Source organism: Camarhynchus parvulus, chromosome 2 (assembly GCF_901933205.1).
Source record: "Camarhynchus parvulus chromosome 2, STF_HiC, whole genome shotgun sequence".
NCBI classification, from domain to species: domain Eukaryota; kingdom Metazoa; phylum Chordata; class Aves; order Passeriformes; family Thraupidae; genus Camarhynchus; species Camarhynchus parvulus.
Genome location: NC_044572.1, coordinates 127,069,529 through 127,093,766, shown reverse-complemented (window position 1 = coordinate 127,093,766; position 24,238 = coordinate 127,069,529). Strand labels below are relative to the sequence as shown.

General features: G+C 38.3%; 1 protein-coding gene across 4 annotated transcripts in view; it reads left to right on the top strand.

Moving 5' to 3' along the window:
* The window catches only part of RUNX1T1 (RUNX1 partner transcriptional co-repressor 1), a 115,305-nt gene that overhangs the window by 87,363 nt on the left and 3,704 nt on the right, over positions 1-24,238 (top strand). For all 4 annotated transcript variants that reach the window (XM_030969534.1, XM_030969543.1, XM_030969555.1 and 1 more), the window contains 5 exons: positions 458-543; positions 1,175-1,376; positions 9,181-9,249; positions 14,389-14,579; positions 24,131-24,238. The exon at positions 24,131-24,238 is cut by the window's right edge and continues 3,704 nt beyond it. In XM_030969534.1, coding sequence (XP_030825394.1) covers positions 458-543; positions 1,175-1,376; positions 9,181-9,249; positions 14,389-14,579; positions 24,131-24,238 — 656 coding nt within the window. The remainder of the gene's footprint in view (positions 1-457; positions 544-1,174; positions 1,377-9,180; positions 9,250-14,388; positions 14,580-24,130) is intronic.

Here is a 24,238-nt window from a genome sequence, read left to right as displayed (position 1 = left end):
TGTTTTTAGTGAAATAACACTGATTTTATACTAATATCTTCTCAACTCTCTGAAGTACAGCTAGTATTATATGCAGTGAGTTACCAAATAATTGCCTTGCTGACTTCAAGTAGTGCAAACGAAAAATTATATATTGTATTATATTATATTTATGTATACAATAATTGTACATAGTCAGAAAGAGCTATGTCCATTTTTGAAAGGTGATCTTGCAACGTACAGAACTTATAGAATTGAAGACATTAAATTGGACAAAACAGTGGCGTCTTGTGTGAGGAAAAGTACTAAAGAGAACTTAGAGCAAGGTTTTTTTTGAAACGTTTTTTTTTTGTGGTGGCATTCCTGATGCTAGAACAGGTAATATATGATGGTTTTGTCTATAGGCTCTTTTTTTTGCCTTTTTTTTTCCCATAGAGGACTTCCAATGTTGTAAATATAATGTGCTCCTCTTCGGCAGGGTTGCATGGCACGCGTCAAGAAGAAATGATTGATCACAGGCTAACAGACAGAGAATGGGCAGAAGAGTGGAAACATCTTGACCATGTAAGGGCTAAGTATCCATTTATGTGTACTTGTCTGAACAGAGGCCTTCTAAGATAGGAATTTAAACTTTTTATTTTAAAACCCATCTGAATTCCAGGACAGGTTTTGAAAGCTTTGCTTATTAAATCAGAGGGCTTGATGTTCCCCATTAGATAGTTCATACCAGGCCTTGCTGATAGATGTCTCCTGCATTATCCTAATTATTACAGTCTGCCAATAGAGGAATGGACTTTCTCTATAAACACTGGATCTGGGGTGTGGATTTGTTCCTGAATTTATTATCACTTGTAAAATTTGTAGGCATCAGTTCTGGACCACATCTTGTGTCCTCTCTGGTGTCATGTAGTACTAGTGGCAGGGCTACAGCCTGTTCAGTTTTTTTCTCCTTGTCTTTGCTCTTTTTCCTGTAAGTCCATGCCTGTATAGTTTAGGATCACCAGTTAAAAAGGAAGGGATTTTCATTCTTAAAACAAGTCTAGAATTTTTCAGCTGTAGTTGAGGTTAACAGAGAGGGACTCCTTCATTATTAAAACCCATGCACTCATCACATTAACGTTTTCTTTATTATTATGTCGCTCTGTGAACAAAAAGTTCTTCTTTGTTTCTGTGCTCCATCCACTGCTGTGAACAGTTGTTGAACTGTATAATGGACATGGTGGAAAAAACCAGACGATCTCTCACTGTCCTACGGCGATGTCAGGAAGCAGACCGCGAGGAGCTGAATTACTGGATACGGCGGTACAGTGATGCGGAGGATTTAAAAAAAGGCGGAAACAGCAGCAGTAGTCATTCCAGACAGCAGAGTCCAGTGAATCCAGATCCAGTTTCGTTAGGTACAGTATCCTCATTGAAAATCCTGTGCTGTTTCTCTTTAAGCTCAGCTATGTGATAGATGACATTTGCATTTGTTCTGATTCCTCTGTTATAGTGATGATTCCTCTCTACTGACTGCTAAATTCATTATAACTCTTATGCCCAAACAGTGGTGTTTCTGGGTGGAATGGCTTTAGGTTTTTGGGGTGATGCTTGGTAATTTACTTTCCATTCAGCAAAGTCTGAGAGGGTGGGGTGAGAGGACAGACTGTCATGTAGGGGTGGCAGAGCAGTGAGATGTGCACTGACTCTCTGTCCCTTCTGACTCCTTCTCTTTTCTGATTGTTTAAAAAAAATCTGTAGGTACTCCTGGATTGTTTGCATTTGAAACAGAGGGCTTTCACCTTCTTAAATCAAATTACTTAACTTGGAAGTTGTCTTTCTAAGGAAATGGAGTTGTAAAGATAGGCACTTCTTAGGTGTACTTGGTTTCTGTTTAAGAAAGGAACAAGATCTCGAATGCTCACGGTCATGCATGCATGATCCTCCTGGGTCTGTGTCCATCACTGCAGCTTGTGCAGGTGTGTCTGAGGTCTGTTTGTTGTGTAGTTCCATGGAACTGTGCAGGCCTTGGCTCAGGCAACAGAGCTTGAGCTGGGTGGGCTGCAGCCACCTTACAAGGACCAGACCAAACAGCTGGGCTGTCCCCCCTGCAGACCTTCACAGTCACTCTCACACAGTACCTCACACAACTACTCTGAGAGGACTCTGCTCTATAACAACAAGCTTTTAATCTGGGGGCTTTCTGTAAGTTACTAGTATTTTGGCCTTTTGTGGCATGTCTGGTAAATAACATCTCGGTAAAGAAACATCTGGTAAAGAAACATCAACCTTTTTATTGATCTTTTAAAGACAAAAGATCTTGATCTTTTAAAGACAAAAGGAGACTATGCTTGCTTGCCTAATATTGTCTTATAAAAAATAAATTGTCTGCATCCAATGCCATCTACTCAAAATCATCATAAATTCTGTTCATTACTAGAATTACAGAATAGAATCGATAGAATAAGTGTTAGTTTGAAACTATATTTCAACTGTGTTTTCCCTTTTGCCTTTAAGAATAACTTACCAAGTCAAAAATTTATTTAATTGCAAATAGAAAAACAGAAAAAAATCTAATCCCATCTCCATCATTCTCTTAGTAAATTTCTAGAGTTACTACTGTAATATTTGGTGCCTCTTGATAACGAACAAATCTTTTTTGTGTGAATGTCAAATTACTTGAGTCAATAGCTCTATAAATGTGCTCCAATCAGTAGGAGGAAGGGTTATGGAAATGCTTCCATAGTTCACTAATAAGTCCCTAGAGGAGCCCTTCTCAGAAAGTGTTCAGGTAATGGCTTGTATGAACAGTGCTAAATGTAATGTAAAGGAAGACTCATAAATACGGCATCTGAAACGTCAATCACATCTGCAACTTCAGGAAGAACACTTGTGAATAAATCTAAAGCAGTGGCTCAGTTCTCTAGTGAAGCTGTGATGCAAAAAGAGATAGGCCATGCTGCTTGTGTGCTTAGTAGGTAGAAAAATGAAAGTTCTCTAAGGAAACTGGAACTCATGACATTCATCAAAACTTTATAGATAATATTACAATCCAAGAAAAATAGTCATCACCGCAACAATAGGTACATAATATAAAATTAAGATCAAGCATACAGTTAGATGCCTATCTTAGCATTTGTGTATATGTCATGATGAATTCTTGGAAGCAGCAAAGTCTTCTGGCTTAAAAGATAATTATACAGCACAGTCTTTGGCATTGGATACATTGGTCAGCTCTGCAGTACTGTGGGTACAAATAAACTGGTTGGAGTCCATTCAATTTTAACACATCCACTTTGGTTGTTTGGTTGAAAAAATACTTCTGAGACTCACAAACATGAAACTTGGATCGCTTCAGTGATGTAGCATCCATATCAGTTGTAAATATTGGTTAGAAGTGCTTTTATGTCTGACATGATAGGGAGAAAATGCTTACTTTGGAGTCTGTGGAAAGCTAATCCTTATATTTCCTCAAATCTGGTAGTAATCTAGTTAACAAAATGAAATCCCTAACATTCAGAGGTATAATGAAACTAAAGCAGTGTCTGTGAGGCCTTGAGATGCTTTGGGGCTTTTTTATTTTAGTTTTGAAGTGGGGAAAAGGGGATTGGAAAATTGCTCCAATATTTTAATTAAAGTACCACAGCATGTAAATATTGGGGGATTTACTACAGGGATTCTAAATGTCCGTGAATTCCCTTTGTACCTTTTTTAGGTTTTTTTTTCCAACAAGGTAATCCAGCCTTTAAATCCATCCTGTATTTTCACTAGTAAGAAAGAAAAAATAGGGGTCCATATGGCTACATTATCTGTGCCTCTGTTTCTTTTTCTTTACGATTCAAATATCATCACTGAAGTGATAACTTCTCATTACAGACATGCCACAGTCTTCATAGATAGGTCTTGCTGAAAAACTCTGACCTGAGATCTAGCATGGATAATTTGAGTTGAAAAGTAATTGAAGAAAATTCTGGTGGTCATTTTGAACCAGTAGACTTTTTTCCTGCCAAAGATTTTTCCGCTTCTTTTAATTTGACATCACTGTAAATCATGTTGAGTCTGGAAGTTTGCAATATCTGATCAATATTTTTCTGTTGCTATTTTTAATTAAAAAATTAAATTAAATACTTGATCATTCATTTTAATTCAAAGTAATCCAATACACACATTAGCTAGCCACAGCAGGTTACAAGCTCCCATTATTCTCCAAGAATGTGCTGAAGGTAAGAGGGTCTTTTCAGTCTGAGTAATACAAGTTTATGAAAGTCTAAAAATGACTCAGACTTTATATATATTCACTTGTTTAACTGTGATAGTCTATGAAGTGAATAATATATCATCCGACTCCTCCATTTCTGCTGAAGAATTTCAGTACTACATACTGCAGCAGGACTGCAACTTTCATCCTAATAGTGAATAATTACCCATATCAGACACTGTATACTGAAATACACACAGTAGGATAAATTAAAGATGAGGGTTCTTCAGCATCATGGGTTATAAACAAGATCTATAACCATACTGAGTGCAGCTGTGGCTCTAGATAAGTGGAGCAGGCACACATTAGAAGGTCTGCAGCAGTGTTGATATTTTGTGTCTGTTGAATTTATCTGAATGGAAATCTTACAAAATAGAGTTTGAAATCTCCAACTGAAGAGTGCAATACCTGGAGGATTTGCCACAGGAAACCAAGATTCTCAGAAGTCTATGAATTTGTGAAAAACACATAGGTTAGCATTTCTTAATACATTTTTAAGTGTTAACCCTTTCAGACACCTTTTATTTTTTCTAAAGCTGTTCACCATCATGTTTTCAGCGTTAGCCAGAGCATTCCTGCCAACACGTCTCTTCATGCTGTGATGATAAACCTGTTCCTTTGCCATTTGCAGATAATCAGCAGTACTGTGATATGCATGATATTCTCAACATGAGCAAACCGTAATACTGTGAATACCACAATAACATTTGTAACTTGTAATTCTAGAATGTAAAGCCTCTGTGATGCTGGTCACTGATGACATTAAGTATTGCTCTTAATCTACTTTCTGCATGGGAGGCTTGGGCTAGATTGTGGCTTAGTGAACTGCATGCTGTTAGGTAGGGCTTCAGCTGCAGAAACATTGCATGTGTGTGTTCTCGGTGCTCAGCTCTGACATGGCCTCTGCTTGAGGATGATTCAGTAATACAGTGTGGCTTTTCTTTTCCTTTTACAATGAGAACACAACAACTATATTTTTAACACAATTTCAAGGGGTGTTGCAATAACCACAAAAATGTATTAGAGAGCAAAGAAGGGCAAAGATGTACTTAAAAATACCGGGAACACTTGCCCCCCAACCAGGTTTGCAAAGTAGTCTCATCAGTAATACCCACCTTCAGATCTCTATCTCTATTTTTCATTATGTGGAACATTTTTGAACTTGACTCTTACAAACAGGGCAGTGAATATTATAGGATAGAATGAAGCATAACTTGCATTTGAAATGTGGAAACCAGGTAAATACATTAAAAGGCATATATCTTTAATTTGTTCAGGGCTGCTTATATGTAGCTTTTATTATTTTTGAGCCTCAATATTCAGTACAGCATGCAGGGTATTATTATCACTGCCAGTATTTTCATGAATGCAGTAAATTGTAAAAGATCATCAAAACATCAGCTGTTCATCTCCATTTCTTAATATTTTGTGTTATACACTTGCATGTCAGTGTCCAGTGATAAAAAACTCAATTCTTTTGTTTTGCCAACTTACCTTCTGTCCTTCTTTCCAAATGTGAATTAGGGTCTTTGAGATTACTGAACAATTCTTTTCTAAGTCTTTCTATTCTGTTTTGTTGGGTTTGAGCCTTATGATCACATAAGACTTCATATAATTTATTTGGTCTTAGCCTTTCATCTCAGTTTCACTTTGCAGATCCATATTTATGGCTGCTCTCACAGCTCTCCACATCCTTGCACATCACTCTCTTTCAGCATCTTTTCACTTTATCTTAAAGCCACCAAAATTTTTCATTCGAATGTGAGAGCTGAAACCAATGCAATTTTTTTTTCTTCATGTGTATTCTTCTCCCACTCCAACAACTTTTTTACTCTTTCACAAGTTTATTTCATATTACAATAGAAAACTCCCATACCACTTTTGATATCAAAAGTCTCTTTTGTTTTTACCTCATTTAAACACTTACAGACAAGTACAGACTATTCTTATATACATATATGCTTTTTATTTTCCTTGCTCATCTTTTTCCTTTGGTTCAGTAGTCACTGGACTAATTACCAACACATGCTTTCATGCCTTGCCATGAATTTCAAGTAAATTCAGTAGTGTACGTGCTGTTGTTTTGCATAATGGTATTGTTGCATTTTCACCATTTACAAACCTTTGTTGTAATGTCTTGACATGTAAAGCCTTTTCCAATATCCTTTTCTGAATGATCTGCCTTGTCACTTTAGATTATTCTTACTGTTGTCTGATTTCATTCAGTTTTATTCTAGGCAGCATTTACTTTGACTTCTAGGTGCTGCAGTTAGTTATTTAATATTATGTGTTGTCCTCATTATGGCTTTTTGCAGTTGCTTTTACATTTAGTATTTTAGGGACTTCACTCAGCTGTGTTAATCTTGGTTTGAGATTGCTAGATGTCCAACTTAAGATCTTTTGTGCTTCAGTTTTAGTGAGCAATTTTTGTGATTCTTAAGCTGAAGGACTCCTTACCTTAAAAGCACTAATATATAAAATTTATATCCTCTGGTCATTTCCTGTAGTTTAGCCTTAAAAGAAGATTGTTTTCACAGACTCATCACCACTGACTAAACAATAGCCATGTTACTAAAATTTTTCTGGCTTGGAAAGTATGGTTTTTATTATCTTCATAAGTGCTTCTTGTCTTTTTTGTGCACCATTCCGAACTATGGGAAAGTCTCTCATAAGCTCTTGATTTAAGTCTTCTTGCAGAGGATCTCATTCCTCATGTAAATAATTTGTGGTTGGAATAAGAGCTTGATTGATGTTTATGTTTTGGAAATTTTAACAATTATCTGGCAATCTGGTCATTTATGTCATTGGATTCCATTTTTGGAAAGTCATGTGTACCAAAAAATCAGTTCCACATCTCTCTGTCCTTTTGCTTTCTTTTCCTTTCTTACCCCTGCCCCCCCCTCAAAATGAAGAGCCATAGACTTAAATCAAGGTTATGCTCCCCTTGCACTGGATGGTACCTTAAATACCAGACAGAAAAGCTCAATACAAAGCAAAGACGTGAATGTTACAAACTCCTTGTTTTGTCACATTTGGAGCCTGGTTGAGTCTGTTCTTGCAGGTATTCCATGAAGAGCAAATAAGAGTGGTTTTATTGTTTGCCTTTATTTTTCTTGAGCCTTCAAACAATATTTTCTGCTGTTGCCTCTGTCCCCCTAACAGAACTGGCACTGTGCCTGTAAGTCTAAAAGCTTTTAAGGGGTGAAAACTGTACATAGGGCTATTCGTCATCTCCAGAATCATGCAAGCCAGGCCATACTGAGAATTTTCCCATTTTTGGTATCAGGCCTGAAATCCTCTATCAAGTTGATTAAACCAGTATAAATAGCTGTTTTGCAAAATCTACGCACACACATACACACACATACATGCAGTGTTACTATTTTATGTTTGAGAGCTGTGAAAGTCCACAGACAAAAATCCATTTTAAATTGTTGTCCCATACTTCAGTGACAAACAGAATAGCTGGATAAATCCACTCAGCTGCCTGTCAGATAGGAAGATGTACTTCCAGTCACTGTCTGCAGATTTTCATGCTAGAAACTACATCTGTGAAGCAGTGCACAGGGATTCCCTACTCTCTGTTGAAAAAGCTCCTGTCATTTTCACCTTTATTAGCTGCCTGCAATATCATCATCTTTTAAAAGCATTTAAGTTTATGTGGGCTGCTGTATGTAAACAGTACTGTATGGATACATGTGGTGTAAGAAATTATTTGCAACACCTGATGTTTCACTTTTTCTTAAAAATACTGCTTTTTGACCAAGTTAGTGAATAAAAACTCCTAAGGTACAAAAATAAATACATTTAGTCAAAATTAGTGTTCAAAGAATGGCAGGTATACTCTTGCTATATTTCAAGCCCAGACATCAAACAGGTATTTGATTTAGCAGTATCTCCAAAAACATTCAAACCTGTCTGTAATGTAACAAATCAAGTTATTGTCTTTAGGCAATTGAATTCTGACACACTGGCAATAGTAATCATGGCAACAAATTTAGTTTTATGTGTTTGGTTGTGGTTTTTTTTCATTTTGTCCTCTATTACTTTGAATAATAGTTAATCAGTTTTTATATTGCATTTGAAAAGAGCAATTTCAATTTCATCTGCTGAGGATCTCTATGCTAAATTTCAGGCCAAAGGGAATTTTCTTTTTGTATTGTCTGATCTTAGCTCTTTGAAGTCCCTGTGGAAGGGATCTTGCTGGTTTCAAAACTCTTAGGCCCAGGCCTAAAGGTTAAACCTTAAAAAAAAAAAAAAAAAGAGGAGAAAGGGAAAGAGCTGTCAAAATGTGATTGAAATATATGGGTGAATTACGAGCTTCAGCTCCAGTGAGGTTGTTTGCCAGCATGTATTTAGGGCCTTAACCTAAAGTTAAAGGTTCTGTTTTTCAAACTCTTGCAGCTACAGTTGCCACCATGGGCTCAGATACAGGAAAGCATAGCTCTGAACTTAGAGAAACACCCCTTTGCTTTTCTGCGGACAACTTATTTGATCACTGGAATGACATTTTGACTTTTATCTGCACTCATAAGTACTCATTATTTTGCACAGAGCAGAAGTGCCAGACCTGCACTGTTGCCCTTTCTTTTTCCTTTTCATAAATGCAATGAGAAAGGATGAAGCATGTCACTCCCTCAGTTTGTCTTGCAACGCCTCCCTTAAAAGTGTGGATAGTGTCATACAGAGTTGACTCAAAACACTGTAAAATAAAAATAAAATGAACGTCTTCACTTGGCTTAAGATGAGGCATTCAAATCGTAAGAATTGATCTGATCTACAGGACATTCATGAGCTACGGCCGTGGCATCCTCTTTGTTTTGAGGAGAGAAAAGCTTCACTTGATTTCTTTGTCTGAGCTATAATTAAAGAGAAAAGGTATTTTTCTCTAAGCCTTGTTCTCAACAAGCCAGCATTGCTTATGATGCTCTTTCTTTTTCCCTGTTCACCCCCTCCTCCTGCAGAATCTCATCGGGAATTCCTTCACAGGCCTGCGTCTGGATATGTGCCAGAGGAGATCTGGAAGAAAGCTGGTAAGAACTGTTTAAAAACACCAGCTTAGTCGTCTGGCAGCTGTGTGCAGTTGTTAATGCACTGATGTGAGAAATTGGGAGGCAGGGGAAGGGCTTACTAGTAACAAGAAGAAATTGTGTTTAATAATCTTACACTGGAACTGATCGGGACATTAAATAATTTTATAATAGAAGCATCTGCTGCTATAGTTAGGAATATCAGTCCTTCCAATGTGGACCCCTATTTTCAGGGCTTCTAATGGTTTCAGGCTGAAACTTGATATGTTAAAAGTTTGTCTGTTAGCAATTTTTAAAAAAAGAGGTTAGTGTGGGTGGGTTTTTTTAAGCTTCGGGGTTCTTACCTAGTTAAAGTAAGAATTCCCAAAGGAGGGGAAAAAAACCCAAGTACACCTGTTAAAAAAAAGACGTCAGTTATGCAAAGTAACCATTCTTAATTTAAAAAAGATTTTGTGCCTGTCAGCCCCAGTGAAGCCTGTGCTCATAAACCTGCAGAGTGTGCAATGAAGTCAGCAAGTTCGCATCTCTGCAGCTGCTCTGGCTGTTTGCAGGGCATTGACAGCATCTGCCTGTGCCTGGAAAGCACCCTGGGCAGACGTTGTGGTTGTGCAAAGTTTTCTTAACTCTGAAACTCTGCCTGAGCACAGGAGTTTCCTGGCAAGGATCCCACTGTGGTGCTGGAGCTAAACCTTTGTTCTTCTGACACTGACATCAGAGCTTCCTTGTTTTCAGAGGGGCCAGGAGGCAGCTCTTGAACTCCTTCGAGATAGTCGAGGAGCTATTTGTACACCCAAACACGCCCCCCCGCTTTTGAACACCTGTATAACCATGAAGTCTGCAGCAGCTGTCTGAGCAGCAGTTAATGATTAAATGGCAAATATGCAGCAGTTTTGATGCTTTCTGATCAAATCTCCTGTAAATGCTTACTGCTTTCCAATGTATTTTAAACCAGATATGCACCATACAGGTAAAAATGTTATGCTGTTATCTTGTTGCATAAGACAAGAAGCTGTGTTTTGTGTGTAATGTGGGTTTATCTTATAAAGTCTACATTTTTCAATATGTTAATGTTTTTTAAACTATTGTATTTTCTGTGAAAAATAGCAAAACTGTGTACATGTTCTTGGTTTTGGCCAAGGAAAGAGTAGCCTTTGTAACTCAGTGACCAAGAATATTTTCATATTGCCATATTTATGTTAACATTTTAAATGAAAAATACAAAAAAATATGCAATCCCAGGAAATCTCACTATGAGGAACATTTTTCTGTTAAATTTCAAAAACTTCAGTCCTCTTGCAAAATCTAGGGTTTGATGTCATTTGGCATCAGGTTATTTATGACTCATGGATTCAATACATTAGAAGAAAAAAGTTTCTTCATAATTAACACAAGTTAGTCAAAGATTTTGGCTTGAATTATGAAGTTGGATGTCCATTCACACCGCATCTATTCATGAATGGTAGTGTATAGGTCCTGTGATGTCATCTTGTGAACATCTATGTCATCAGTTCCTTTGAAACGAAGTTTTTCCTTTGGTTCCATTTCCAGTCTTATTTTCAGGCTGATATGGGTTTAAATCAAGTGATTGTGCCTGTGAGTTGGAGAATAAAAGTGTGACTCTGCAGGATGCTACCTGAATCTGTTACTAAGTCTAGTCAAACATTAGAAAGCATACTGCTTTCATAAACCATGGTCCTGCATTTTTAGGAGGATGGTCTCAAACTGAAGGTGTCCACAGTTTCATGATGAAGGCAGTAAAGGTGCAATCCAGCTCTCTCAGAATAGGCCTCTGATGTCATTTGAGATAATTCTTTGTCACCAACTGCCAATGGCCACCCTCGCCAGGGTCAGCCTGAGAGTGAGATGATGCAAAATGTTGGGGTGGCACAGGACTGCACATCTGCCCACCACCTTTCTTTTCTCATCATGTGGACAAATGTATCGATGAGGTGAGGAAGGTGACCAGGAGCTGGCTGGTGAATCATCATTTTGGGTGAAAGATAAGTACCTCTCTTAACTCTGCTCCAAGGACTTCAGACCATGCTGAGTACTGCCTATTCCACACAAGCTGTTTGCTTCCTGGAGCTTCTCTTGTGTGTTAATGCTGCTCAAAGGGGTGGAAGATTTCAGTTGCATTCCTAAAATGACAGTGAATTTGTGCCAAGAATGCTTAGGCAGAGGATGCAGGTACATGCATCTTAGATACTTGGTTTTAAAAACTTGCAGATTTCTGCTCTCTGATACTGGAATCTAATCACTCTTCCTTTTCTGGAAGCACAGGGAAAGGAAGGGTGCTGGTCTTTCTTGGTCTTCATAGCTCAGCATTGTCAAGGCAACTAAAAATGTCCTTCACCATCACCCATATCACAAACATATCTTAAACTATGAAGCTTGCCTATAAAATATCTATGCTTATCAATATTCCATGCCTATAAAATATCAGTAGTATTTAGTTAGAGAAGCTGTAAAGAAGATCAATGATACAAAATTTTCTGGTTTTTTACATGTTCATGAGTTTGTAATATATAGAAATAATGATGGTGCATTGTGACCTGACATATTTTAACTTATTTATTTTCAGACTTAGTATAGCACAATACAAATTCTGTCATCAAAGTTAATGGAAATATTAAAATCCAATCCATAGTTTAAGCCAGTCAAAAAATATCAGTCGGGCATATGGCCTCTTAAGCACTTTCAGGCATCTTCATGCAAGAGCATGCAAGAAGTGTTGCAAAAAACTTATGCAATATAGAAGATATTATATAATTTTCAATTTCTATATTTGGACTGAAAAGTAGATTGTCTGGGATGAAAAACTGCAATTAGAAGTCCATGTAAAAATGTTGGAGCATTTTGCTTCTGTTTATTATAAGAAACTGGCATTTCTAACCACTGCAAACATCTAACTGTAAAACTAAATTTATATGATGTAAAAAAAGTGCATCATGTCATTCAAAGATTATTTCTATTAGTAGCAAATATCAGCAAGAACACAGATTTTCTTAAAGAAATCCACTTTGTCAGTAACTGCAGTTCACAGACATGAAACGCCTGTATTTAAGTTGCCTCGTTTTTCTGAAAATGGTAATAAAATTGCATCTGTATGTTTGCCTGTGTATATTTCTTTTCTCATGATCAGTGAATGGTTACAGTTGGTAATAAATATTCAAGCACCTTGCAAATGTCCTACCAATTCCCTTTGCTGATCTCCATGTGCCTGTGGGACTAGAATAGGAATGCATAATTTAAATATAAATTGCCTGATTTGCATATACAATTAGACTAGCTGTAGCTTTGATCGTAAGCAAAAATTATTGTCCTGTATTGCCACTTAGATAGAATTTTAATTCACCTTGAATATTCAAAGGAAATTAAGCCTTGGCTGTATGGTTGAAGGGTATGATTTTTTCCTCTCCTGAGGCTTTCCCTAAACAACATTTATGGTAGGGTAATATAAGGGCATATTTTCAGCCTCATAAAAATAAAGGCATAAGTTTTATCTCTAAATCCCTCCCCACCCCCTTGAAAATTTGAGTTGAAACATCTCTTGTAGATACACACACGTGTAACATGCACACATACTCCTCAAGAGAGCTCTTCTTTCATGTTAGTTGTTTTAGTCAATACAAGGTTTAAAGTTAAGACTTTATTGTAATTTGCTTAATAACTGAAAATGGAGACTTCATGTAGACATTATTTTTTAAATAACGTGTAGAGCTATCAGATGTAACTCAGGAGAGTGACTGAGTATCTGTACATCAGGTTTATGTCTGCATGTTTGTGCACACAAGTACATGGGCTAAATACTAAAACTCAAACACATAACACTGTTTCTAATACTTAGATTTTAATCTACAGTAAAACATTTTTAATAGAAATCTGTGGCTTTAATTAAACAGAACATTTAATTAAGGTGGGTTTTAAGTGCATGAAACAATTAAGTGCAAACACTTGAATGAAACATGTCATAATTAGTTTTAATAGAGTGTTAATTGGTATTAGGTTTGCCAAGTTAATAATTACCGCTTATTAAATTTTCAATTAATCATTGTCATTTTGCTTTGAATAAAGATGAAAATTAGATAAACTAATTCAGGGGGAGGATGGTTTCCTTGTTAATTAGAGCAGTTAATTAAAAAAAAAAAAGAAATTACTTGTTTTAGTTGTCAATTAAAAGACTGTTCATTAGTAAAATCTTTGCACTCTTCCTGCATCAAAAGCCAAATAACTAATTTGAGACAATCCATGTTTTCTGAAATAAAAGATATGACACTTGTATGTACCAAAGAAAGGACTCATGCTACCATGGTTGTTTTACAAGAAGCATGAAGGTTTGAGTTTAATGACGCAGGGCGCCCCTGCTCAGTGTTAATTATGCTCCATAGTCTTGCTGGGCAGGGTGTGCTCAAGAGCTCAGAAGAGCCAGGAAGTGAAGTCTTCAAGTATAAACACGGATTTGAAAGACAAATCAGGAGGTCAAATGAATGTTAATAAGCAGGTTTTTTTCTCATAAAACAGTATGTCCACAAAAAGATACTAGACCAGTGATTTAAATTTTTTAAGTAAACTCTTGGGGTTTTTAAACTTCATGTATTTATTTTTTAAAATACGGGGAAAAAGGTTTTTAAAGACCATAAATCCTGTCTTAATTTCCCCAAGCTTAAAAATACATTTTTAAAAAGCTCTGTAATATGTCTTCAATAATAATTGTCAAGTATATGCATATATCTGCTGTGCTGCAAAACTAATTTTCAATGTTCAAAAAGATTGCAAATAAAATGGACCAGGGATCTGAAATTATGGTACTTAAAGAAGTACTGCCTGAGAATAAAAATAGCAAGACTCATTATTAGTGGTAGAGAATTTGATGATGGGGAAGAAGAGAAGCACCTCAGTGCTACTTGAGGATGCTTGAGGAACCAGGTTCCTCTGTGTCCTACTCAGAATGACGACTGTGGTTATAATTGAAAGTAATCTCAACATAATGATAACAACAGCGGTGCATTTCCCACGTCGGTCCCAGGAAGGCATGTCCAGATGTGCTGTGCTGACATGGCTTTTGTGTCCAGATGTGCTGTGCTGACTCGAGTTTTGTGTCCAGATGTGCTGTGCTGATGCGGGTTTCTCCCTGCTTTGCAGAGGAAGCTGTCAATGAAGTGAAGCGCCAGGCGATGGCCGAGCTGCAGAAGGCGGTGTCGGAGGCCGAGCGGAAGGCTCACGACATGATCACTTCGGAGAGGGCCAAGATGGAGCGCACTGTTGCCGAAGCCAAGCGCCAGGCGGCAGAGGACGCCCTGGCTGTCATCAACCAGCAGGAGGATTCAAGTGAGGTAAGGGCCTTGCTGGGCAGGGGTTGCCTGTGCCTGCAAACCATAGGTGTGTCTGAGCTGGCTTTAATCTGTGTGGCACAGGGCATCAGACCCCACTATTAACTCTTTGCACAGCTATTCTGGATGTGTATGTCAGGCATACACCAAGTTCCAAATTCTCTTAGCTATATTGTAATCTAAGCCCAAAATAGCTAGTGAACTTGAGCTTCATTCTCACCTTTGAACTGCTGCTCAGGGTTACATATAATGTTCTAATTTGACTTTTTGTTGGAACCCAGGAAGTTCCTCTGGCTGCCCTGGAGGACTCGAGACCCTGTCAGGGGGCTCAGAGACCTTAACACAGAGCCCAAGACCCCTGATCCTTTGATTTAGCCCTTGGAAAAAACAATTACCAACCTTATATGAAGAATTACAAGCCACAAAAGTTTAAGTAGAATGATAATGAATTTATCACGGGTGAAAAATAGATTTTTTGGGGTTTTTAAAATGGGGATTCACGGAGCAAGATGGAGGAATCTGGGTGTGTCCAGCCTTTCTCCTTCTTCTTCTTGGCCTCCATCTTCTGTTGTGATGTTGGCACTTTTAGATTGGTTTAGAGTAGAAGCTTACTCTCTAACATAGGTGATAGGTATTGGAAAGTAATTGTAAATAATGTACACGTGGTTTTTAGTATAACAAGATAACACCACCCAGGGGCGGGCAGAGTGCCTCGGACTGTCCTGCTGAGTGGACCTTGGCAGGCCAGGAGAAAGAATTTTATAGATAAGATACAATAAACGACCTTGAGACTGAGAAATGAAGAGTTCTGACTCCTTCTTTGACCGCCAGGCTGGGAAAAGGGACTTTCTGGCATATCTCGGGGTCACTCTGACCAGCTAAAGTCCCAAAAACTTTTCAGTAGCTTCTTTTTAAAGCTCTTCAAACTACCATACTGAATAGATAAAAAGATGCTCAGTGGAAAACATTTGACACTGAAATCTAATTTAAACAAAGAAATTATTTATAATAGAGATTGTAGAGCAAGGTGGCTAAAAATTTGTCTGGGAAAGTGTTGTATGTAGAAGCAATTAGCAAAAGATGATGGTTCCTGTAGGACAGAATGTGAATGTAAATTTGCAAGTGTTTCCTTATTTTGAATATATTGCTTTGGCTGCAGGGAATATTTCAGAGTTGAGGAATGGGCAAAGAGCATTCAGCAGAAGAAAAAAGACTGAGAGATCAAAGAGTAAAACAAGAATAAGTATGTTAAGCCTTGATGTACTTTCAGACCCGAGAGTGGAAACCTTGAATTGTTATGATACAGGACATCTGACACCATGACTGTGTGGAAGCTGGGAGTGAAAGAGCAGTGTGTGTTTGACCAGTATTGCATCAGTCTAGATAGCAATTAAATTTTATGCTTGTTAAGAAAAAAAGAGTCCCAAGTTAAAACTGTCCTTAAAAACAGACATGACAAGGAAATTTTGTCAGTTAGAAGTTACTTGTATATAATCTCCATTTCTCAAGACCACTGAAATGAAAGAGCATTACCTTCATGAAGTATTTATTGCTTGTATATTAACATCTTGACTGTAACACACTTTTTAAAATAACTTCTAAACATCAGGAAGTTGAGGAAAAGAGTCGGTGATAGTCCCTGTTACATGGGGACCTACACTTATGTATGCTCATGTCTAAACACTTGCATGGGTTGGATGGGCAGTGTTGTAGAAGAGTCAAGTTGAGAGATGCAGATGAGCTACCTTCAGCATGCTGAGAACACTGGCAGAAATCACCAGCACATAAGTCAGTGGCATGCTGCAGTATGCATCTGTAATTTGAGGGAGTGTAAGTTTTTAATTCATACCAGGCTTCTCTGGAGATGAAAGACCATTGTGGGATCACTGAATGCCCAGAGTTTCTCCTTAATGTGTAGCAGATGAATAGCAAGGAGACAAAAGGAATTGATTTTCAGCATCTGAAAGTTTCTCAGGAAGAAAGGGACTAGGGGAAGTATATGTACCCTTTAAGTACTAGCTGTTCCATTGTAGATTAAATGAGACATAAATTCAATTTATTGGACTTTTGTATCTAAGATACTCAAGGACATTTTCCTGCACTGTTTGTAGAAAGGGCATTTTTCTGACATAGTGTCATTAAAGAGCTTTCATTTTGTATGTGTATATATACAAGAGATTTCTATTGTTAAAACCAAAATTACAAAGGTAAATACCTTTGGAGGAAACAGCAAATTAAATCTATTTAGTGAACTGATATAGCATGAGCAGGACAGAGGAAGTACTTATGTGCCAGTACATACAGCCCATTTTTCCACAAGCAAATGTGAATCCAAAGGAATTTGTGTGCTGTGAATAACTTCTGAGCAGTTAAAACTCTAGAAAAAGCCACATAACAGCATCTTTACTTCTTCTGCAGCAGAACTGATTGTAAGGTTTTTCACTTTTTGGGGACAGGACTTTAGGCAAACAGTTCTTTTAATTGCATTCTAATGAAATGTGGCTGTTAAGGTTATAGGTGTTCTCAGGGCTGTGTGTCCTCAGGGAGGTTACAAGCCTCCTGGATCTAGAAATGAGGTCTAGGGTCCTGATCCTGCAACTTTCACCCCTGTGGTCGTCAAGGTGGCTGTTTTGAGCCGCAAGTTTTAGTAAGCCATCAGAGAGAAATCAAGTTTGACAGTTTGTGTTTACAGGTGATTGATTAACTGTGAAGGGAGATGATGGCAATGCTTATTTGAGTTGGAGTTATAAGAAGTTCCTCTTCAGCTTCTAATTATGACAAACTCCAAATACTTAGAGCAATGCTTCTCACAGTTACCTGTAAAGTCAGGCTGGTTTGGATTCCTTTGAGGGTGACTTCTGTAAGAATGGGCTGGACTTTTCCTTCATCTTTGAGGACAGGAAATCAGTTTGCCAATGTTTGAAAAGCATTTCTTCAGAGATGAGACTCTGTTTTTCAGGTTTGAGGAATAAAACTCCACATTTGTTTTGGTATTAATTATATCTTGGATCTCTCTTTGGACATTGCTCCTCATTTGTCTAAGTTTTAAGTCTGCATAAATTCTCTGTTTACAACTTTCAGCAGAACACTTACAGCAGCACAGATTCCTGTGCACCTAAGACACTGGAGTAAAATTTCTAGAGCTAGAATATTTCCAGTTTCAAATCTGAGACTGCTCCAGTGCAGCCTCTGAAGACTTGCAGGTCCAGGGGGAGTGCCAAGCACCTCTCCTCATTCCTTACCTTTGCTGGGACGTTGCTTCAAGACGCTCAAGAAAGCTCACTATAGGCTGCTATATAACCTCCATGCAGTTCCTGACAGACAATATTTCTCTCCTGGGTGTCGTTATTTCTTTTGGCTGTTGTAACTATGAATGGAGATGAGAATTTGATGCCAGATTTGTAACGGATCAGATACAATTTTCAACTAATATGGCCACTCCCTGTCTATTGGCAAGGTTTCTCCCTTGATTTGTTATTCAGTAAAATGCATCCTGGACCTAGCTGCGGCTTCTTTTTTTATTGCAGTCTGCTGCAGTTCTCAAAGTGATGACTAGTACCAAGACTTGGGATTTTTGTGATTATTATAATACAGCCTCCTAATCCAAGACGTTTCAGAGAACTTTCAGAGAACAAAGAAAAGTAGATCAGATTTTTGATATTTTTTTGTTGGAGTTGCTGATTTCTGGGTTGGGTTGGGTTTTTCCCCTGGTTCTGCTTGGTTTTTTCGGTATTCTGTTTTGCTTTGTCTTTAACCCAGAAAAAGTAGGATCCCTGAGTGCAAGATTGTCTTCAAGGAAAAAAAGTTAAGTTGAGCATATTATGATGAGATCAAAATTCCAAAATTAAGAGAGCATGAGACAGTAAGAAGACTAATAGGAGAGGTGTAATACTCAGAAGCATCTTGACTTTTAAGAAGTCGTCTGCAAGATTTTGAGAATGACCATGTTACATAGCATAGGTAGAATTTCTGACTCTGACTTGAACTCCTTTGTTGAACTATTGTTCTTTACTTATCTTAGAGTTGTTCAGCATGGTTTAACTAGCACTCCCACTGCTTCAGTGTCCGTGCATTTACTTTCTAAACATTTTCATAGTTTCTGAACATACGACCTTGCAACTGACCAGCTAATGTTCATGCTTTTCTGTTATTGAAATTGGTTGAGGACCAGCTGACTGAGCAGGCTGCTGCTGGAAAGCAAAAGGACTAGGACAAAGCCTACCTGTCAGCATGGCTGTTCTGAGCCACGAATTATTTCTTTACCAGTTCCTTACAGTTGCTTGACAAAAAATGACCCATTCATCAGTAGTTGGCTTGGCTAAGTACAGAAACATGTGTGAGCAGCCTACTCTGTAATGACTGCTATGCTTGCTTTGGCTGCAATGTGCTGCTTTGCAAATCAATTTTAATAGTGAGGGTGAACAGTTTAGCAAAGAGCCTGACTGCCCAGATTGTAAGTGGGGTTGGGATCATCAAAACATCTGTCTTTCTGGTTTGGTATAAAATGCCACTGAAAAATCTGACACTCAGTGTTATCCCTCAGTTTTGAGTAGGTTGGGGGCTGGGGACAGGGAAGGAACACAAATGTTTCAGTTCTCTCTACTTAAAGCAGGTGCTGACATCTGCTCAGTTAGAACAAGTATGTAACTGGTCCAACACTGCTTTTAGGAGATGTGTAATGTTAGGGCTTGTTTATATTGCAGTGGTTCATGTTGTATGTGAAAATCACACCTGACATTTTAAAGACAGCTGGGTTCAATCTCTGCTGACCAATCCACTGGGACCAGGACCATGCCAGCAAACCTGACTCTGAGCATCAGATGGTATGGTTCAGGCAAGCCTAGTTTTCAGGCTGGTATTAAGTTTAATACCTATGTCAGCTAATGTTTAATTTTTTGGCAGAGCATCTCTTGGAAAGAAGCACATCATCCTCTGCAGTGGTGGGTAGTACAGAGGCACCAGAGCCATGTGTTCTGCACACGATCAGTCCAGATGTGATGTGAGCATTGGCACTGCCCCAGACTGCTAAGCTAAGCCTGGCTCGCCAGCTTGCACGGCTCTTCTGTGGGCTGCTCTGCACTTCTGTTTGCAGGATTTAGCTACTCTCACTGACTTGAATGAAAGTTCATGTATTTCACTCAATAAACAGTGGCTTGGGCAAACCTGAAGTGTTCCATGATAGGTGTAACTTTACTAGAAACATCTAAAAGTTTGAATGTCATTTTGACACAGTGTGGGAATTTCCAAAGTACCAATATATTTCCCTTTCTAATGACTCTTGTATAAAATTCTCATAAACAACTTTGCTGGATTTTTAAACTGCTATTCAGCAGCTCATACAGTTCTCATTTACGCCCCTGTGGTTTCAGTGCTTTCTCGATGCTCCTTCTCTTGTGGTTAGCAGTGGTAGAGTTTTGAATGTCATGGGTATTGCAGAACTGGGAAAAATCTTGAGTTCTTCATACCAGCCATGCTTCCTTTCGCGGTAAACTGGGGAAATCCAGAATTTCTCAAAGATGACAGAACAAAGGGTTTTTTTTTTTATTTATTTAAGCAAGCTGTATACTAAGTCTCAGTTGGAGTGTCAGAGGAAAGCAAATACTCAATTCTGGTTGAAAATTTCAGAGATGAAAGCAACAGGATGGGCAAAATTACTGACAAGCATATGTTTTGGTACTGGAGAACAGAGAAATTGAGACGTTTTTGTTTTTAAGAATTTTGATGAGGGCAAACAAGAGTGTTCAAAGATGGAAGCTTAAGTGCATGAGAATTGAGAGTTTGACCTAAGATAAGGCTGTGACCTAAGACTGATGTTCCTTGTCAGTTGAAAGAGGAGGATGAAATATGATCGGTGGCATAAATTTGGAGTGAGATTCCCATCTGGTGTAATTTAGCTCAATTTCATTGAATTAATCCATTTCCAAGGTAGTGAAGTTAAATTGAATTATGTAGTCTGAGAATCTAGCTTTTGTATAAACTCACTTTTTCATAGGCAAATCAACACAGTTAAACTGCAGTCCAGTCCTTCTCCTAGTTTTAGCTATGTGTGGAACTCTATAGAGCATGAGCTGGAAGTGCAGTGCAGTAGGTCACTACCTAAAGACAGAATATATAGACCAGCAGAGGCTTTGAGAGATTGGCTTCTCCCTTTTCCAATCCATGATTAACTCTAGCTGCACCATTCCCCCTGCTTTTCTTGTGCTTTAATGATGGGGATTCTCCAACATCTCTAGGCACTTTGCTCCTGTTCTTAAGAGAATTTTGATCCTGTTGCTTCTGCTAATCCTTGTAGAGATGGATGTAGACATTCACTGCAGTGATGTTTGGGTGCTACTGCCGCTTTTAGGCTACCATCTCATATTTGAGAGTCTGAGTTCATTGAGTTTCTTCTCACAGTTTATGTTTGTCTGACTTCTGATTAACCTGGCTGCCTTTCTTCAGGTTCTTTTAAAGTCCTGTTTCTCTTGCTTGATTTTCTGTAATTGAAGTGCATCACCTCAACTTTGATAGGCCTCCCAGCTGGATCTTGCCAGTGACAGGAGATAGTCTTAAATCACATGCAAAGCAGTCCATAGTTGTGGCCATATGCCCTTGTATGAAGATTGCCATCTTGTCACCAAGGTGACACTGTGGCCATCTGTTGTCCAAGGTGCTGTGTGCACACCTCAGCGAGGGCGCTCCGTTTTGCTGGTACCTGCTAGAGCATCCCAGGAAGGAAGATACTCTGAGTTGAATCCCACAGTGAGGTCAGGCTTTGTCTGTGATAGCTGCATCTGCTGGAAAGACACGAGCAGCAGGGGTGTATGAAGCACAGCCCAGGCTATTAGCTGGCATCTCGAGCCTGGCTTTTCTTTGGTGGAATTTGGGGCTATCAGCCAGCGCTGGGAACAGAAAGGATTTGTTTCCAAAGCTTGTGGTGCTCGAGCCTGATCTTTGCTGCTCTTTTTCACTACTTACACGTGGGAAGGAGCAACGAATGGTCACAATGGTGAGGGCTGTGTGGGACAGGGAGTTCTGCACACCAAATCCAGCTGCTGTCTCAGTACAAGCTCCCTGTGATGTGTGTGTGTGTTTATTTTAATTTGCACTGTAGTAATTTTTAAATGCAATAAATTGCTGCATAAATGTGAGATGTAAAATTTATTTTGAAATTCTTGTATTTTATGTGGTTTTATTCCCACAATTACACTAAAGCTGTAATGACCTGTTAAATTAGAAATAATATGTCCAATGAACAAAATCACATACCAAACAATGTAGGACACATTAAGTAATCATGTAAGGAGCCAGCTTAGTACTTCACCACTTCATTAAAATCTTGCACCTATGTATCACTTTTCATGTTCTGTACAATCTAATAGTTAACTGATGTCTACTTTAATAAGAAAGTTGAACCAATAGTGTTAGAATTAAACTGCTGACATCAATACAGATCACGTGGTAAGATACTGTGGAAATTTTCTGTGGTGGCTCTGGTCACATCTGGAGTCATATCTCTCTGTGCTCCTCAAAAAGGGAAGCAAAGTGAAGGTTCTTCTGGCCTTTGAAACAGATACTTGAATAAGTTTGACACTCTCACAGTAATTCCAACGCAATTAAAGCATGAACTTCAGTGCTGCAAACAGATCTGCACAAGGCAGGAATTCCTGCACCTGGGCATTTGCTGGCTGGCATCAGCATTATTCCACGTGGGAGGAAGGTGTCTTTTTGGAAAAGTCTACGTGGGGATGTTTGTACATGTACATTTGTTTTCAGATAGGGAAATAAAGGGAACTATGGACCAAACCCATGGCTGGCAATTTAGTTGGAAGCAAATAGCTGGGAGGTCAGCAGGCATGGCAATATGTGGAAACTGTGGAAGTACAATTGGAACAGAATTACACCATGTTTACTGATCACAATACAAGCAAGCATGAAGCTGTCAAAATGAAACTTTCATTAATATGAAAGAAATAAAGAAATATTGTAATATAGAAATAGAATATATACTAAAGAATGTAAAATAAATAAAATATAGATACATTTAAAATACAAAAAATAAATATATTAATATCATATATAATAAATAAATTTTATAATAAGGAAATATTATTATAGCAAAAGAAGAAGAATCCAGGTACATCACATTTCATTATCTTTCTTGTTAGCAGAATGAAATGCTAATACAAAATGCTAATGCAAAAATATCAGGTCATTTGGAGGTATGCATAAATATGTCTGTGTGTGTACATGTCCGTGTACAGTGGTCTAAATTACTGACAGTTATTTTTCTTTGTGGAGATAAAGGCTGTTTAAAGAAAAGGTGTTTGCAAATAGCATAGATATTCTTTTCCAAAGGTGAATTTACGTCTCTGGCACTGGACAGAGTGTGAGCAAATGAACCTGAAACAATGACTACTGAATCAAAACCAGGTGATGCCTGGTTCAGACAAGGAGTCTGAATTCCTGACATTTAACTACCAGAAACATCTGTTTCTGTGTGTTGGTAATTCCACCTTTTTTTTAAAGTGTTTTTAAAGATGGGAACAATTTTATGAATTAAAAAATAAAAAGTCCCAAACACATGTATCTGTAATTACCTGGTTTAGTCTGTGTGTTTAATCAGTATTAATTGAGAATGCTGTGTACCTTTGATTTCAATCTCAAAGAACAATTGGGCACAGGACAGTTATTCTTGCTACATTTGCCAGTATATACCTATGCAAAAAAACCCCAAAAAACCAAGCAACCAACCCTCCAAAACAATAAAAACCAACAAAAATAGGGAACATGGAACTAACGCAGGAATGTTTTCTAAAGCCGCTTGATACTGATTAAAAGTCTAATTTCCGTAAAATACTGTTTTGGATTTAGGTCTTTGTTTCATTCTGGAATTGGGATTTTTTTTTTAAAGTAGTTGAGGAATATCACTTAAGGGATTGGCTGTGTTCCAGCATCCAGCTGGCAGAGCTATAGAGTGTGTTAAAGTGAATAGCACACATATTCTGCTTCCCCATCCTGCCAAAGATTTAGACTCTAGCTTAACTGTTCGCTGCCAGAAGTGCCACTGAGTCAAATGGTATTACTCAGATGATTAAAAATTAGGTTTTACTAGGGTAGCAAGTTTTCCTAGGTCAGCAAGTTCTACCTGTGTGTTAAGTCATTTTTTCCCTTTCTTGTCTTGCATTAGTTCCTCTCCACTTCTGGAGAAGCACTTTTGTGTGTGTGCATGTTTCATTATTTGTTTTAATAAATTTGTAAGAGGAGCTAGCAGAAGTTTTACTGAAATTTTCTATTAGTCAGCATGCTGCTGGTTGCTGGATGCGGGACATAATTGGACTTTGCATCATTAGTACTAGCAAAGAGCTGCTTCTGTTCTTGCCCAGCTTCCGAGACAGAGTCCTCCAGGTGACTGGAGCTCCTGTGGAACAGGTTCAGATACCCAAGGCAGCACCTACTGATGTCTAAGCTGTCCTTAGGCAGGGGGCTGGCCAGCAGTTCCCTGCCAGCTGTTTTTACTGTAAAATTTTGGACAGTAGCTAATTTCTCCTACCTCCCTCCTCTTTTGCTTCTAGAGTTGCTGGAACTGTGGCCGGAAAGCTAGTGAAACCTGCAGTGGTTGCAACACAGCACGATACTGTGGCTCATTTTGCCAGCACAAGGACTGGGAGAAGCACCATCAC